The 17,864-nt window shown below is 37.4% G+C and overlaps 1 protein-coding gene and 2 long non-coding RNA genes across 3 annotated transcripts in view; 1 reads left to right on the top strand and 2 right to left on the bottom strand.

Annotated features, from left to right (window-relative positions):
- LOC129796135 (protein unc-79 homolog) overlaps positions 1-17,864 on the bottom strand; it is a 36,559-nt gene that overhangs the window by 6,346 nt on the left and 12,349 nt on the right. The window contains exons 10-18 of the mRNA XM_055837896.1: positions 14,750-14,832; positions 14,352-14,396; positions 11,514-11,643; positions 11,249-11,442; positions 11,044-11,192; positions 10,445-10,986; positions 10,155-10,346; positions 10,020-10,091; positions 7,066-7,722 (exon numbers count right to left, since the gene is read on the bottom strand). Of these exons, the coding sequence (XP_055693871.1) occupies positions 7,066-7,722; positions 10,020-10,091; positions 10,155-10,346; positions 10,445-10,986; positions 11,044-11,192; positions 11,249-11,442; positions 11,514-11,643; positions 14,352-14,396; positions 14,750-14,832 (2,064 nt within the window). The remainder of the gene's footprint in view (positions 1-7,065; positions 7,723-10,019; positions 10,092-10,154; positions 10,347-10,444; positions 10,987-11,043; positions 11,193-11,248; positions 11,443-11,513; positions 11,644-14,351; positions 14,397-14,749; positions 14,833-17,864) is intronic.
- On the top strand, positions 4,152-5,293 carry LOC129796220 (uncharacterized). Its single transcript, XR_008751188.1, has 3 exons — positions 4,152-4,537; positions 4,604-4,870; positions 4,931-5,293. It is a non-coding gene; the product is annotated as an uncharacterized LOC129796220 (long non-coding RNA).
- On the bottom strand, positions 5,273-6,338 carry LOC129796213 (uncharacterized). Its single transcript, XR_008751187.1, has 3 exons — positions 6,026-6,338; positions 5,709-5,959; positions 5,273-5,646 (listed from the first exon to the last, which is right to left on the bottom strand). It is a non-coding gene; the product is annotated as an uncharacterized LOC129796213 (long non-coding RNA).

Below are 17,864 nucleotides of genomic sequence, written 5' to 3'. Positions count from 1 at the left end.
CTTCAGGCGTCACGGATACATTTTTGACATCACGGATACATTTTTGGCGTCATGGATTCATTTTTGGCGTCACGGATACATTTTTGATCGTCACGGATACATTTTGTAGCGTCACGGATACTTTTTCTAGCGTCACGGATACTTTTTCAGGCGTCACTGATACATTTTGTAGCGTCACGGATACTTTTTCTAGCGTCACGGATACTTTTTCAGGCGTCACTGATACATTTTCAGGCGTAACTGATACATCTTTAGGCGTCACGGATACATTTTTGACATCACGGATACATTTTTGGCGTCACGGATACATTTTTGACGTCACGGATACATTTTTGATCGTCACGGATACATTTTGTAGCGTCACGGATACTTTTTCTAGCGTCACGGATACTTTTTCAGGCGTCACTGATACATTTTGTAGCGTCACGGATACTTTTTCTTGCGTCACGGATACTTTTTCAGGCGTCACTGATACATTTTGTAGCGTCACGGATACTTTTTCTAGCGTCACGGATACTTTTTCAGGCGTCACGGATACATTTTCAGGCGTCACGGATACATTTTTGACGTCACGGATACATTTTTGATCGTCACGGATACATTTTCAGACGTCACGGATACATTTTTGACGTCACGGATACATTTTCAGGCGTCACGGATACATTTTTGATCGTCACGGATACATTTTGTAGCGTCACGGATACTTTTTCTAGCGTCACGGATACATTTTTGACGTCACGGATACATTTTTGATCGTCACGGATACATTTTCAGACGTCACGGATACATTTTCAGGCGTAACTGATACATTTTCAGGCGTAACTGATACATTTTCAGGCGTCACGGATACATTTTTGACGTCACGGATACATTTTTGATCGTCACGGATACATTTTGTAGCGTCACGGATACTTTTTCTAGCGTCACGGATACTTTTTCAGGCGTCACTGATACATTTTGTAGCGTCACGGATACTTTTTCTAGCGTCACGGATACTTTTTCAGGCGTCACTGATACATTTTCAGGCGTAACTGATACATCTTCAGGCGTCACGGATACATTTTTGACATCACGGATACATTTTTGGCGTCACGGATTCATTTTTGGCGTCACGGATACATTTTGTAGCGTCACGGATACTTTTTCAGGCGTCACTGATACATTTTGTAGCGTCACGGATACTTTTTCTAGCGTCACGGATACTTTTTCAGGCGTCACTGATACATTTTCAGGCGTAACTGATACATTTTCAGGCGTCACGGATACATTTTTGACGTCACGGATACATTTTTGATCGTCACGGATACATTTTGTAGCGTCACGGATACTTTTTCTAGCGTCACGGATACTTTTTCAGGCGTCACTGATACATTTTGTAGCGTCACGGATACTTTTTCTAGCGTCACGGATACTTTTTCAGGCGTCACTGATACATTTTCAGGCGTAACTGATACATCTTCAGGCGTCACGGATACATTTTTGACATCACGGATACATTTTTGGCGTCATGGATTCATTTTTGGCGTCACGGATACATTTTTGATCGTCACGGATACATTTTGTAGCGTCACGGATACTTTTTCTAGCGTCACGGATACTTTTTCAGGCGTCACTGATACATTTTGTAGCGTCACGGATACTTTTTCTTGCGTCACGGATACTTTTTCAGGCGTCACTGATACTTTTTCAGGCGTCACTGATACTTTTTCTAGCGTCACGGATACTTTTTCAGGCGTCACGGATACATTTTCAGGCGTCACGGATACATTTTTGACGTCACGGATACATTTTTGATCGTCACGGATACATTTTGTAGCGTCACGGATACTTTTTCTAGCGTCACGGATACTTTTTCAGGCGTCACTGATACATTTTGTAGCGTCACGGATACTTTTTCTAGCGTCACGGATACTTTTTCAGGCGTCACTGATACATTTTCAGGCGTAACTGATACATTTTCAGGCGTCACGGATACATTTTTGACGTCACGGATACATTTTTGATCGTCACGGATACATTTTGTAGCGTCACGGATACTTTTTCTAGCGTCACGGATACTTTTTCAGGCGTCACTGATACATTTTGTAGCGTCACGGATACTTTTTCTAGCGTCACGGATACTTTTTCAGGCGTCACTGATACATTTTCAGGCGTAACTGATACATTTTCAGGCGTCACGGATACATTTTTGACGTCACGGATACATTTTTGATCGTCACGGATACATTTTGTAGCGTCACGGATACTTTTTCTAGCGTCACGGATACTTTTTCAGGCGTCACTGATACATTTTGTAGCGTCACGGATACTTTTTCTAGCGTCACGGATACTTTTTCAGGCGTCACTGATACATTTTCAGGCGTAACTGATACATCTTTAGGCGTCACGGATACATTTTTGACATCACGGATACATTTTTGGCGTCACGGATACATTTTTGACGTCACGGATACATTTTTGATCGTCACGGATACATTTTGTAGCGTCACGGATACTTTTTCTAGCGTCACGGATACTTTTTCAGGCGTCACTGATACATTTTGTAGCGTCACGGATACTTTTTCTTGCGTCACGGATACTTTTTCAGGCGTCACTGATACTTTTTCAGGCGTCACTGATACTTTTTCTAGCGTCACGGATACTTTTTCAGGCGTCACGGATACATTTTCAGGCGTCACGGATACATTTTTGACGTCACGGATACATTTTTGATCGTCACGGATACATTTTCAGACGTCACGGATACATTTTTGATCGTCACGGATACATTTTGTAGCGTCACGGATACTTTTTCTAGCGTCACGGATACATTTTTGACGTCACGGATACATTTTTGATCGTCACGGATACATTTTCAGACGTCACGGATACATTTTCAGGCGTAACTGATACATTTTCAGGCGTAACTGATACATTTTCAGGCGTCACGGATACATTTTTGACGTCACGGATACATTTTTGATCGTCACGGATACATTTTGTAGCGTCACGGATACTTTTTCTAGCGTCACGGATACTTTTTCAGGCGTCACTGATACATTTTGTAGCGTCACGGATACTTTTTCTAGCGTCACGGATACTTTTTCAGGCGTCACTGATACATTTTCAGGCGTAACTGATACATCTTCAGGCGTCACGGATACATTTTTGACATCACGGATACATTTTTGGCGTCACGGATTCATTTTTGGCGTCACGGATACATTTTGTAGCGTCACGGATACATTTTTGACGTCACGGATACATTTTCGGGCGTCACATTGTGTAGCGTCACGGACACATTTTTGATCGTCACGGATGCATTTTGTAGCGTCACGGATACTTTTTCTAGCGTCACGGATACATTTTTGACGTCACGGATACATTTTTGATCGTCACGGATACATTTTGTAGCGTCACGGATACTTTTTCTAGCGTCACGGATACTTTTTCAGGCGTCACTGATACATTTTGTAGCGTCACGGATACTTTTTCTAGCGTCACGGATACTTTTTCAGGCGTCACTGATACATTTTCAGGCGTAACTGATACATCTTCAGGCGTAACTGATACATTTTCAGGCGTCACGGATACATTTTCAGGCGTCACGGTTACATTTTTGACGTCACGGATACATTTTTGATCGTCACGGATACATTTTCAGACGTCACGGATACATTTTTGACGTCACGGATACATTTTCAGGCGTCACGGATACATTTTGTAGCGTCACGGATACATTTTTGATCGTCACGGATACATTTTGTAGCGTCACGGATACTTTTTCTAGCGTCACGGATACATTTTTGACGTCACGGATACATTTTTGATCGTCACGGATACATTTTCAGACGTCACGGATACATTTTCAGGCGTAACTGATACATTTTCAGGCGTAACTGATACATTTTCAGGCGTCACGGATACATTTTTGACGTCACGGATACATTTTTGATCGTCACGGATACATTTTCAGACGTCACGGATACATTTTCAGACGTCACGGATACATTTTCAGACGTCACGGATACATTTTTGACGTCACGGATACATTTCAAGAGAGAGAATAATTCTTTTATAGGATCGAAAAACTATTTCTAACAAGGATATGTCGAATGTTTACATATCCAATCACAAATCCTTCGTTAATCTTACCATACTCATAAATACTCAAAGGAGTTTATTCAGGCCAGTATGAAAGATGATCCTCTATCGCAGAACAATTTTAACCCATTCCATCTTGTAGAGAATAAAAAAATATTGAAGAATCGCGAGAGAAACTCCCCAAAATCCACTGGGATCACATCGAAAAGTGCAAATAAAAATTGCCAAAAAATGAGAAACATTCCGTCGCCATTTGCAATTTTTGTCGCTCAAAATGTTTCAAAACATTCTCTGTCACTTTTGTTGCGCTTATGGCGCTGAGTTTTTTTTTTCATAAAATCAATGAAAATTGCCGATTTTGGTGATAAATGTTTATTGTTTCCGTGTGGGAGTGATTTTTAAGGATTTGTAGGCATCTCAATCAGGTACATCGTGCTGGATGAGCCCCAATTTGGTGAGATAAAAGCTTACATTTTCACTTCGGCCAAAACATAAAAAGAGATTTGTTTTCATATTCAAGGCGCTGGGTCTGTGAACCTTCCTCAGCTGCTTCACTAGAATCCTCTTTTCGCTGGTGCTGCATTCACTCATTCATACACGACATTTGCGTCCTTTTGCAAAGATACGGAAGATAATGGAACCCCTTCCAGGCAATGAATCTCAAGAAGAGGAAAAGTAATAAAGGGGTTTTTCACTTCTTCCACACGGCTGTCTAATCGTTGCAAGGAGCAGTTTTCGTGGAAAGTAGCGAGACTCCCACGAGGGCACACTTTGACTGACATTCAAGGTGAGTTTCCGGGAAACTTCTCGCAAGTCCCCAGAACTCAATTTCTCTATTATTTTTCAGATTCGTTGAATTAGGAATTAATTTTAACCCAAAAAGCCGTACATTGATGACAAAGTCCACAACACAACTCCCCTTGTGGTGCTCAACAGCTTCTCCGGTTAAGGGAAGCACCTGAAGCTTATGACACAGATGCCGCAATATATCTTTTCACTCCCGTAGACCCAAAACGTCCACCAAAGTCCAGGAAACGCCCTGCTTTTGAACCCATATCTAGGGGAAAACACTCCAAGAAAAGAAAACTCTACGAAGGGAAGCCCGGAATGACCGAAATGAAGCAAAAAAACATTCAAAACTTTATCCGGGAAGACAGGAAAGAGTTGAAAAGTTAAGAAGTCCAAGAAGTCCCGTAAATAACTTTATTTTAGTTGGAAATAAATAAAAGTTGTAAATAAAAAATGTGTGAACATAGTCTTAATTCTCTGGCTTGTGGAGCAATCTTCCGGAATCTCGTAAATACATGCATAGGAGAGCCCTATGTACAGATTGTAGGTACTCATCGGGAAGATTCAGACTTTCTGGAAGTGGAAATATAGAGCGGAGGCAATATCGAGGCAGAGTCTATGAATCTTCGTCACTGGTAGAGGGTCTCCTTCCCCGTCCATACGCTTCTCGAGAATATCTGCCAAGTACACTACGCCCCTCTTGATTCTTTTTGTCCACCCTGAAGTCCATAAAGTTGGTATGTTTGAGTTGTTCACACGCATCATCGTAGAAATCTGCAAGAAAAACAACATTTGTCCGGAAAGACTTTTCACATTGTAACGCAATGTAACCTTACCTGTAAGTGTTGGGTACTGTCTGATGATCCTCAAATGGCATTCTCATTGACGGTAAGGCAATGCTGGTAGAGCACAATGGAAATCGTCCAATTCATTTCAGTCATTTCAAAATTGAGGTTATGTATTTTTGTACTTTTTCCGCCAGCACAGTTTTAAGTCTCACGACGCCTTGTGGAGAAGATCGTGAATGCAGCACCAGCGAAAAGAGGATTCTAGTGAAGCAGCTGAGGAAGGTTCACAGATCCAGCGCCTTGAATATGAAAACAAATCTCTTTTTATGTTTTGGCCGAAGTGAAAATGTAAGCTTTTATCTCACCAAATTGGGGCTCATCCAGCACGATGTACCTGATTGAGATGCCTACAAATCCTTAAAAATCACTCCCACACGGAAACAATAAACATTTATCACCAAAATCGGCAATTTTTATTGATTTTATGAAAAAAAAACTCAGCGCCATAAGCGCAACAAAAGTGACAGAGAATGTTTTGAAACATTTTGAGCGACAAAAATTGCAAATGGCGACGGAATGTTTCTCATTTTTTGGCAATTTTTATTTGCACTTTTCGATGTGATCCCAGTGGATTTTGGGGAGTTTCTCTCGCGATTCTTCAATATTTTTTTATTCTCTACAAGATAGAATGGGTTAAAATTGTTCTGCGATAGAGGATCATCTTTCATACTGGCCTGAATAAACTCCTTTTAATTAAAAAATCATGATTTTGGTTTTTATAAATCCATTAATCTCATTAATTTCAGTGAAATTTTCATTTAAAACAAATATTTCTAAACATTCGACATATCCTTGTTAGAAATAGTTTTTCGATCCTATAAAAGAATTATTCTCTCTCTTGGGATTGATTTCGTTTCAAAGCTCTTTGAGCAAACATTACTTCTGTTACTTCTTTTAAAAAAATCTACGCAGTTTTAACTCTGATTTTCCAAGAATTCCTTGAAATTATCACAAAATCTAATTTTAAGATTGTTTGGAAAAGAAATAAAAATAACTCAAATTTTCTTTATTTTTCACAAGGAGCTGTATCGAAAAATTCCTCAATTTTAACACATTTTCGACAATTAATATTTTTTTTTTATTTTATTAAAAGTTTCTCAAATAAATCGTTTCAAAACCTTGTTTTGATTGACAAAATTATTAATTTCCTTCTCATAAAATGAATGAAAAGTTGAGCAAAATCATCCCAAAAAAATGCCAAAAAATTGTACGTATACAAAAAGAAAGGATCACAGCTAAAATTCCACATTGAACGGAAAGGGATTAATCACCCTCCAATTAATGCAAAAAAAAAATTAAATTAATTATACAATGATTAATAATTTTTAAGAATAAAGATCTTTACCTCGAGATCTCGATGGCACGGGATCCATGATGACTGTGGCGGGAATCCTTTTGCATTGATGAAATTGTGCTTCCAAGCAATTGAGGACAATGCGGATAACATTGTTGATCTGCGTGCAGAATGGTGGCTGAGCGTATTGGTACTTGTAGAGCACCACAATCACTGCCATAAGCCAATTCCTCCGCTGATGCGGTTCAAGGTACCACAGAGAGTAGGTATAGGAGAGATTGGCGAGGGCATCAGCTGTTGGGGGTGCACCACCATTCATTGGATTCGGTGCATACAGGAGCACCGTGAGGGCTGTTGGGAGGATTGACCAGCCCATGAGGTGATTCTGATCCAGCACCTGTGGCAAATTGGCCAGGAAAACATTGAAAACCGTTGAGGATCGTAGGCGTGTGGGGGAGAGGTGGAAGTTCTTTTCCTGCTGACTAAAGCCAAGAAGGAGGTAGAGGTGACGCAGGACAATTGATTGAGCCTTCGCCATGGGCTTCTCATCGGATGGGAAGGCCTGATCGGGACGCGACATAAATTGCATGAGCAGGAAGACAAGCAGATGGATTGTCTCCTTATCCTGCTCCTCGAGATCAATAATGCGCTGGAGGCATCCCGAGAGGGAGTCCTCACCACCCCCACCGAATGAATGGAAATGCCCATCTGTAAGAACAAACAAAAAGGTATCATTGAGCATTTTGGCATGCATATGTTGCACCGTGCACGTGTGACACTGAGAGCTGTAGGAGCAACAAGAGGTCACTTCTAAGAGACACACCGTTGATAATCTCATCGATAAAAGGTAAAACGTGTTGAGTGGTATCTGTGTCAAAAAGCGCAACTCACGTTAAATTCCGTGCTGTGTGTAAATATATTTTTTTATTATAAGAAAAAAAGATTCTTCTTTTTTTTTTTAAATTTTAACGTTAAAGCATGCAAAAAGATCATCTACTGTGTGTTGAGGAGGGAGGAGTGAGGACGGGCGTGGGGGGGATCATGGAGAAAGAGCTGTTGCAAGATGATATGAGGGAGGGCAAAAGGAGAAGAAGGTTCTATGTTGTTGGGGATAAAATGGCACATGTAAGCGGATTTTCATTGCTCTTCTACATCCATTGTCTGGCATTTTTGAATTGTTGTGTATGGCTAAAGAGTTCATCACATACCGGCTCAGTTGACAGAGACACAGGTACACCTACATAGAGTCACGAAATCACACCGAGAAGAAGAACACTCAAAGAGAGAGATGACAAAGTTCTCAAGAAAATATATACTTATATGGAGAAGAAGACATCGAACCAAAAGAGGCGGAATTTTCACCACAAAAGAACAAACAGATCAAAATCAGGAAGATTCTTCTTTTTTTTTTCAAACAGAGGTACTCTCTGGATCATCCAACAATTTTCTCTTCTCCCTCAAAAAAAAAAATCTCAAAAGTAATAAAATTCCTAAATCACATCGGAGGTAATTAAAAGATAATCTCCAATAAAAGCAAAAGAGATAGAGAGATGATCTTTATGGGCAAAAGTATTAAATTTTGGATGTTCTGAACATTTTTATGGTCATTAACTTTTACATTTTAATTACTTAACAAATATTCTAGAACTGATTGATTAATTAATTGGTTAACTTTTTATAATTTTGCAGAAGCAGATTTTAGAATTTCAAGATAAATATTTTTTCACGGGCTGATAGAATCTTTTAACCCAAATTTGCTCAGGAAATGTTTGAATTTTTCGCAAATTCTCTCTTCAAAAATTGCCTAGAAATGTAAATTCTTAACGGAAATTCTTGAAATTTCACGTAACATGATCCAAAACTTTTCCTTTAATCGAATCCATTCGATTTTTGGGACAACCGAAGTTTTTTGAGACATTTTTATGCATTAAAAATCAACAAAGTAAAAAAAAAACTAGTAAAACAAATTTGGAAAATTAACCCTTTTATGCCAAGAAATTCGACAATTTCTTGCAATTTTTAGTTTAAAAAATTCTTTAGAAAAAAATTAGAATCTTTAACAAATATTTATTGATTAAATGAGCTTTTTCGTCATTAAATATTCAAGAAATTACAGAGGAGACGCCGGGTTTTGTCCTTTATTATTAAGTTATTTATTGGTTAATTACTTTAGAAATTTTTATGTAATAAAAACGGCATTTAAATTAATTTTTTTTTAGTTCAAAAAATTATTTTGAATAATAAAATTCAAATAAGGGTGATTTTCAATTTTATCGTCTACTTTCAGGCTGAAATGGAAGCATTGGATTGTTCCCTGATGATCCAAATTTATTCTTATAAAGAATTTATTTTCTAATGATTTTCAATCTAGAATAATACAAGACAAGTCTAAGCTAAAGAATTTTAAATTAAATAATTTCCCTTTTTGGAAGGACTTTTAGTCTATATTTAGGCGCAATTCGGAAGCGCCTAATTTAATTAAGAAATACAAAAATCTGCAAAATCTTTTAATCCAGAGAGCCTCAAAATTAAGGAAATGACAAAGAATTAAAAGGAGAAAACATAGATTAAATATTAGGAGAGAATAAACACAAAAAAGAAGGAGAAAAGGATCTCTAAAGACAACGAGAAAGACACTCAAGTGTGCGACGCCACTCTGGTGTAGTTTGTCTGTTTAGTGGGGATCCACAAAGCTGCCGAGACGTGGTCATCACTGGCCCAGATCGAGAGACACACATGCACTAGCCACCTACCTGGCGCCCCCATTGCACCGGACCCTGGGACGCCCGGTGCTGGAAACTGATACACATGCTGGTGCGCGGCGGTGAGATTTGGCGTCGAGGGGGCCGTGCCAGAGCCCGACTGCGAAGCCCCCGGCGTCGCAACGCCGGGGCCGGCGTGCGAGCTGTGGTGCGGATGGGGATGAGCAAAATGGTGGTGGTGTAAGTGAGAATGCTGTGTGGCTACTGAAGTGTGACTATGATTAGTTCCAGAGAGAAACTGACCCAGTCCGAAGCGTGAGCTCTTCCGCTTGAGGATTGGCGCCGAGATTTGGCGGTTGTACACCTTCTCCTTCTCTGTTGTGGAGGGGACTTGATTACTGAAAAACATCTTCGGGAATGGAAATGTCAGCGGAATACCCATTTTCGAGTCCTGCCGCGGTATGATGCTCGCAGGGGCTGACATGGTGCGCTTGTACGGCCACTTGGGCCCGAATGAAGCACTCAGTGTCTTTGCCATACTCCCTGTTCCATCCGACTGACTGAGTGCTTCGCGTGCTTTGCTGATCTTCGACGACAGGATCTCGCTGCCGTTCTCCGAATTCCTTAAATCTGCGCATTAATAAAAGAAATAAAACAACAACAAAAAAAATTTAAATAGGATCTTAAGCAGGCTAGCTTCTGATGAAGCTCTAATGGCTTGAACCTACCGCGTAAGTAGGATATATCTCCGTTCTTTTCCAAATTAATTTGTGCCTCCACGAAGAGTGTATCAAAGCGATTGAGGAAGAAATCCCACGCAAGAACATTCCGATCTGATAGAGAATTATGCAGCTGGTAGACACTCTGTAGGACAACAGGGCGATCTACAATGAAAAGATCGAATTGCGATTCCAAGCAGAAAAGCAGAGATTTGACGGCATTATCGTGAATTGTTCCCAAATAGAGAGTTGCTCGCTGTGCAACGTGCACATTAATGTCATCCATGCTTGCAATAAGGTGGCAGAAAGCCGTTGCAAGAGCAGTCTGCAAACCAACTTCTGAACGCAACGGCGTTGAGTCCATGAAGCGCGTAATGACGGTTACACGCTCAACTGCTGTGAAACGAACTCGCCAGTCTGAATCGTGAAAAGCCTCCTGAACAATACGCCAAAATACATCAGATCCATGTGGAAGGGTGATGCAGTGAAGCAGGAGTGGTACTCCTGATTCACAAATGTGTGAATGTTCGGCATTGCACAAATCCCAGAGGCTGCAGGAAAGAGGAATTGTTAGAGCAGGATTATATAGAAACTATCTTCGTCCTTACTTTTTTATTATTAAATTCTCCTGACACCAGATGAAGAATCCCCGTTGATCACGAGCTGCTTTTGACAGAGCATCTCCATGAAGAGCTAGAATGTTCAAGCACTGTAGCATGTTGTACAGAATGTCGGGCTTCTCGATGTTTGGTAACTCCTAGCGTAGAGGGAAAGATTAGATCTGAAATTTATGCCCTTAAAGTCTCTTTGTACCTTTAGCAGTTGATGAATATACTGCAACTGCTGTGGTAGGGAATCCAGAGCAAATTTAAATTTCCCAACAGAAGTGTGCCAGAAGTCCTCCCCGTCTTCAAGCTCATCTCCTGCATCCTCACCTTCACCGCTTCGATCGCCTTCACTCCCTGGACCTACTAACTTTGGCTTTGCAACCTGGACAGTTGCAGTAGCTAAAAATAATCATTTAGTTCAGAAGGATGTTCCAGTAAACATTAAGCAGTAACAGTAGAGCAGCACTCACCTACGTCTGCATCTGAAAGGGTAACTGATCTCGCCACAGCCGTGACCACCTTCTCGGAGGGCATAATAGGAGCAAGATCCAGTTGCTCCGACACAGTCTCCACCGTGGCAGTCATTATCTGAAACAATGGCTGAATTCTAAGTGCACTGGAGTGGTAACTGAGCGCTTGAGGAATATTTGACAAAATTGCGCGGGAAATGCGTTTTTTATACATCTAAAGAACATTGATAAAAAGTCTCACGATTCCCTTCTTCTCATCCATATGGGAAGATGAATCATAGAGTGAGAGAGACAGAGGAAGACAGAGAGAGATTGGAAGAAAGAGTGCCATTTGTTTTATAGTAGAGACAAACTAAGGAGGGGTTGTAGGGAAACTAAATTAACAGAATATACAAAAACAAGTATTATATACAGCAAATTTTACAGAGACACTCTTCATGGGGAAGAGATTAGCTGAACCCAGGGGGTAGACAAAAACTCTATTTCCATAGGAATTCACTGCTCACTCGCTGAGACACCCAGGAAAATGCTTCAATCTGAAAAAATCCACCACCACTGGATAGATAATTTAATATTCTATCGATTGATAGCTTTTGAGGGGTGTCTCACGAAGATTAATGCACTAAAACTGATTTTAAAAATTTTGATGCACTTTTTGGAAATAAAGTGACGTCATTTTCTTCCTTTAATTTCTCTGCAAACCGTCGGCCATTATTTGCTGTGTTCGGGTAAAAAAGGACTTTGTCTACCCCCTGGCTGAACCCCTCGAGGATTCTGCATTTTTGGGGTAGATTGTGATGAAACAAAATGTAGGGAAATTTTTCAAAGTTAAGGGATTGATTGTTGTTTAGCATCCGTAATGAACTTTAAGGATCTGAATAAAATTTAAAAATGATTTGAATAGTTTTTGAATAAATTGCTTTTTCAATAACTTAAAATTAAACTACAACGATAAATTAACATTTTAAAAAGATCTTTAAAAACTATTTTCTTTATTAAAATTTTGTTATTTTTTAAAGAATTTCTTCAATAAACTAATTCAAAAAACAAAAATTTATTTTTTTTAATTTCTCCAATGAATTTAATTCTAAATATTGTAAAGTTACTTGTGAATTAAAAAAGAGTTTATTCATTGAGGGGTTAATTTGAATTCTTTAAAAGAAACACACTACACAAAAGTACTTAAAGAAGACCAAAAAATATTTAAGAAGACATGAAAAGATCGTTTATTTTATAGATTTTATACTTATATGGAATTAAAAAAAAATATATTCTAAAAATGAATAAATATTAAAAAAAGACGCATAAATTGTTTCTTATATATTTATTTAACTTTCTAAAGCCACTGAAGCATATGCGTCATTAAAGTTCCTTAGAGTTTTTTTTAAAAAGGATAAGCTTTCATTTATTCAGAAAAATAAAATGTTATAATTTATTTAAATAAAATTAGAGATCATTAGTCGACGCAGAGAAGCATGCTTTATGCATATAAAGAGAAGATGAGATAATATGGGGGCGTGGCTTTTACATTTTAGGACAATTTATTTTCTTTTAATACCTTAATGAAAAATAGAAAGTTTGTCTTAATTTTCTTTAAGGCTTCTTAAAATTTTTAAATATTTTTCATCGTCTGATGTCTTTTTTTTCTATTTAAAATGAATAAACTCCTTTGCACTGAGAAAAAAAATGAAATTTAAAATAAAAAAAACTCTGGAAAAAAATCTCAAATTCAAAAGTTTTTATTTTACAGAAATAAAAATAATAAAGAATAATTGCTTCAAAATATTTTATTAATTGACAAGGTTTCCAGCAAGGTACAACACAAAAATAGCTTGTAGGCTAATCTCATTGCCTAATTGGTATGAAAAGCATTGGCGTTGGAGTTTCTTTTCCTCCTGTGAGGAGTCCAGCTCGTCATGAGGTGTTTACCAGTATTTTATCTGATAAATTCTCTTTTCACAGAGTGTCGAGAGCGGAGTCTATTGAGTGTCTATTAATTAAAATGTTAAATAATCTCTGGATCTATTGCATAATTATCATCTCGTCTAATTGATGTTAATGAAGTTTCACAAAATGACTAAATATAAGAACTAAAGTGGTATGTATTAGATACAACAAAAGAGAGGAGGGCGGGGGTGGGATAGTGAACTAAAAGAGAAATGAGAACTAAGGTGGATTTTCTTGTTGTTGTTGTACATCAAAGAAGAGAGAGGATTGATAGATAAAACACACATACAAGATACTTTGGGACAAACATCCATTATATTCTCTTAATATGTATATTTTTGTTTCTTTTATATATAGCACACGGATTCCTTTATTTTCTTGCGCACTGTTAAACGCGAAATTTCGCAAAATGCGTTTAAGAAAATCATACACTGAAGCACATGAGAAAATGGAATAAGAATGATTTTGTTCTAGTTGCAATATTTTCTTGCTTCTTGCATTGTTTCTCAAGAATATTGAAAGATTTTTTTTCATTTAGAAAATGAAGAAGAAAGGACAAATAAAACTAACCATATATGACATATCCACATATTTACACAACAGAGAAAATAAAAAGTTTTTTTATTCTTAAATTGATTCTTCGAGCAAATTATTAAGTTCTTTTTTTAATTCTTATTTTATTCATGAAAAACTAAAGGTTTGTGTTCTCTAATGCTGTGCAACTATTTTTGCAAATTTTATATTCATTGTTTTAGGAAAGATTTTATTTTTAATTTTCGCACTAAAAAGGTTTAAAAAAGTATACAATGAAATATATATAATCAAAAATAAAACATAGGGAAGACAGCAAGAGTTAATTGTTACAACATTGATAATTGTTGGACAAAGTACCTCGTCTGTGGCATGAATAAAGCGCGCAATGTCTTGTTCACGTCCCTGTGATGGGAAAAAATTAATTGAGAAGGAAAGTATATAGCAAATTAATTTAATACATAATAAAAGAAAATATATATACGGAGGATAAAGTAAAGGGAAATAATAAAATTATAAGAAAACAGAAAAAAGAAGGATTCCCTCATCAGTTTACTAAACACGCGCGAATTTTCTTTTTTTTTTTTAATTTAAATTTTGAAACGAATCCTAGGTGATTTCGTTTCGCGCTTTCTATCTAGATCTTTAGTGGGGCAGGGGGCTAGGTCGGGGTAGGTGGTTGTAGATTAAAATAAAACAAGGGTGGGTGATAGGGGGAGAGATAGAGATATTTTGAGAGACTTAAGAACGATACATACAGAGCACACGTTGGGCATGGAGACGAGCACCCCTCCGATGGAATGTGGCTCCGGCGGCTGTGGCAGGACAACTGGGACTGGACCTAGAAAACACAAGCCCCCTTTAAAAGGGATCACAGGCATTGGTAAAATTGTCACTTTCTTGGATGGGACTCAAGTGTTGGGGGTCAATAACTCGCATTTATTTTAGTAATTATCGTAATTATAATTAAGTAGAACTTTTATTTTGGATATTTTTATCTTAAAGTTCTTCGATAAATTTTAAAACAATCCCCTTTAATTAAAAATAAAAGAAATTACAAAGAATTTCTGAATATTTTAGGAAGTTTTTGATCAAGAGCTGAAACAATCTCTGCAAAGGTTAAATTCTTTACTTCAGGAATGAAGAAGAATGTAAAAATGACTCCAAAAAAGCACCAGAAACTGTAAGTCATCAATATTGTAGAATTCCCAATTATTTCCACTAAATACAAATGGAAATGCATAAAAAACACTGCAAGAGCAAATGATAGAACATGCACAAATCCAATGACGCTTCCACGAATTTTTAGTGGTAGAATTAATGCAGGAATACTTAGGCAAACATTATTGAGACCCGTTGTTGGGACAATAACTGAGATGGCGAAGAAGATCAGGAAAGACCAAGATATTGAATTTAAATCTAAATTGTAGCTATAGTGGAGGTAGTAGTGAATTCCCGTTCCAAGGAATGCGACAAATCCAATAAAGAAGGAAATCAGAAGAGCTAAACGGGAACCAATACGTCGGACAATGTAGACGGAAGCTAGGCATCCAATGATTTGCAGGGAAGAGATGCAAGTGTCTACCAAGGCTAGATCTACATTTAGATCGGAATCCTTTATGAAGACTTGAGTAAAAGTTGTAATAATACGTATACCACCGAAGTTAAGAGTGTTGATTAATACGAAGCTTATAATGATGCCTAAGATTATGGTTGATTCACCTGAAAAGTTAAAAATTAACTTAAAACTAATCATAGATAAATTAATATTAGTTTCTTACCAAAATCCTTAAGACTGATTGAAGTAGTTTCACTCCTGAGGCTGACCTGCTTCTTCATCTCTTCAAACTCCAAAGCATTCGTCTCTGGAAGGGGTTGATCTGAAGGTAATCCTCGGTAGAATCTTAAGGCTTTCTCTGCCTCATTGATCCTTTTACGGAATAGAAGATATTCCGGAGTATCAGAACAAATCCAAAGACATCCAATAAAGATTAAGATGAAGGGAATTGAAACAATGGGAATAGCAAAAATTCCAAATAGTCCAGTTAAAAGTTTACAGAAGAACAAACCAACGTCAAAAATGACTCCAACAAATATTCCCACAGTTGCTTTCAGTCTACCAACAAAAAAAATCAGTGAGTAATATAGAAACGAGGAAAGGCACAATAAAAACAACATAAAATAAGATCAAGGTCTCTAAATCTTACTTATTTTCCACAATTTCCGTTGCAAATATCGGCGGAACAACAAGGGAAAGTCCTATAATTGTTCCATTGATAGTCCTTGATATTAAGAGCAATAAAGGTCCTTTAGCAAGGATGGTTAGGATGCTGGCAAGAATTTGAGGGAACAACCAGATGATAAGGCTCCATTTCCGGCCAATCGCATTGACTAACCACCCACTAAGAAGTGCCCCAAGAATGGCTCCAATATAAACTAAAGAAGACATCAAAGAGATCTCTTCCATTGTCATTGGGCCGCTTTCTAAGTTTGTATTTTCAGATGTATAGTAAGTCGTCATTGGAGAGGTCCAACCAGAGCAAAATCCCGTAAGAAAAGACGCATAACAAGCTGAATATACATATATTTTCAAAAATAAAAAAAAAACCTTCGTATAAATAAGAATAAAAAGTAAAATAAATCTTACATAAAAGTGCAACAGAAATTTGGATCACTATCCCTCGATTTATTTCCAAGATCATGTTTGCGGTATCGCTGTCCGATTCGTACTAAACACCTGAACAGAAATTTGGGTTCATTGAGGGTTTCATTTAAAAAAAGTCATTAATTTTAAGTTTTTCTCTAAAGTTTTTCTTTAAAGTTTTTCTTTAAAGTTTTTACGTGGAATTTTTCCACTTTTTATAAAGAAATTTTTTTCTTTAAATGTTTAATTACATTATAGTGTGTTAAGTGCCGTAATTAACAATGTGGAAAAATTCAATAAACTTTTTCTACTAATATTTTATTAAAAGTTTTACAGAATATATAGGATTATCTTAAGTACTATAATGGATTAAATTTTATCCGTTTATCTGGATAAGTTCAGATCCTAAATAGTTCTAGTTCTAGAATTTTATAAAGAATTCAATCTAAGACGATTTTAGAAGACTTGGAATATTCTCAGGCTTTTCTTAAATCAGTTATTAAAATAGATTAGAACTAGAATTAGGAAAAAAGTATATAGATACATAAAAATGCAAAATAGAATTCAAACATTTTGGCGCCCCGCGAAGCGGGGCGCTTTATATATACATATAAAGCATATATAAATGTAAATGCAAAGTAAAATATAACGGTAAAATATAAATATATATAGCTACATGGTACAGATTAAGGAGAAAAGGGAATGTACATGGTAAGTTTCACTTACGGGCTGTGATTCTTCCTTCAGAGGTCAGTCCAAGTATGATATTTGATGAAGATTGAGGTGAAATGTGGCAGAAAATTCAAGTGTGTCATAAATTGGGGGTGGCAAACTCTGGGGAAGGCTAACTCGCGCATTGGCTGTGATTCCTGGCGCGAGTCATCCTTCCCCAGAGTTTGCACCCCCAATTTATGACACACTTGAATTTTCTGCCACATTTCACCTCAATCTTCATCAAATATCATACTTGGACTGACCTCTGAAGGAAGAATCACAGCCCGTAAGTGAAACTTACCAGTACATTCCCATTTCTTAATAATCCATACTCTGCAGCTATCTTTAATACTTTGCATTTACATATATTTAACTTGGCCTCTGAAGGAAGAATCACAGCCCGTAAGTGAAACTTACCATGTACATTCCCTTTTCTCCTTAATCTGTACCATGTAGCTATATATATTTATATTTTACCGTTATATTTTACTTTGCATTTACATTTATATGCTTTA

Source organism: Lutzomyia longipalpis, chromosome 1 (assembly GCF_024334085.1).
Source record: "Lutzomyia longipalpis isolate SR_M1_2022 chromosome 1, ASM2433408v1".
NCBI lineage: Eukaryota > Metazoa > Arthropoda > Insecta > Diptera > Psychodidae > Lutzomyia > Lutzomyia longipalpis.
This window is presented reverse-complemented; position numbering and strand designations above follow the sequence as displayed.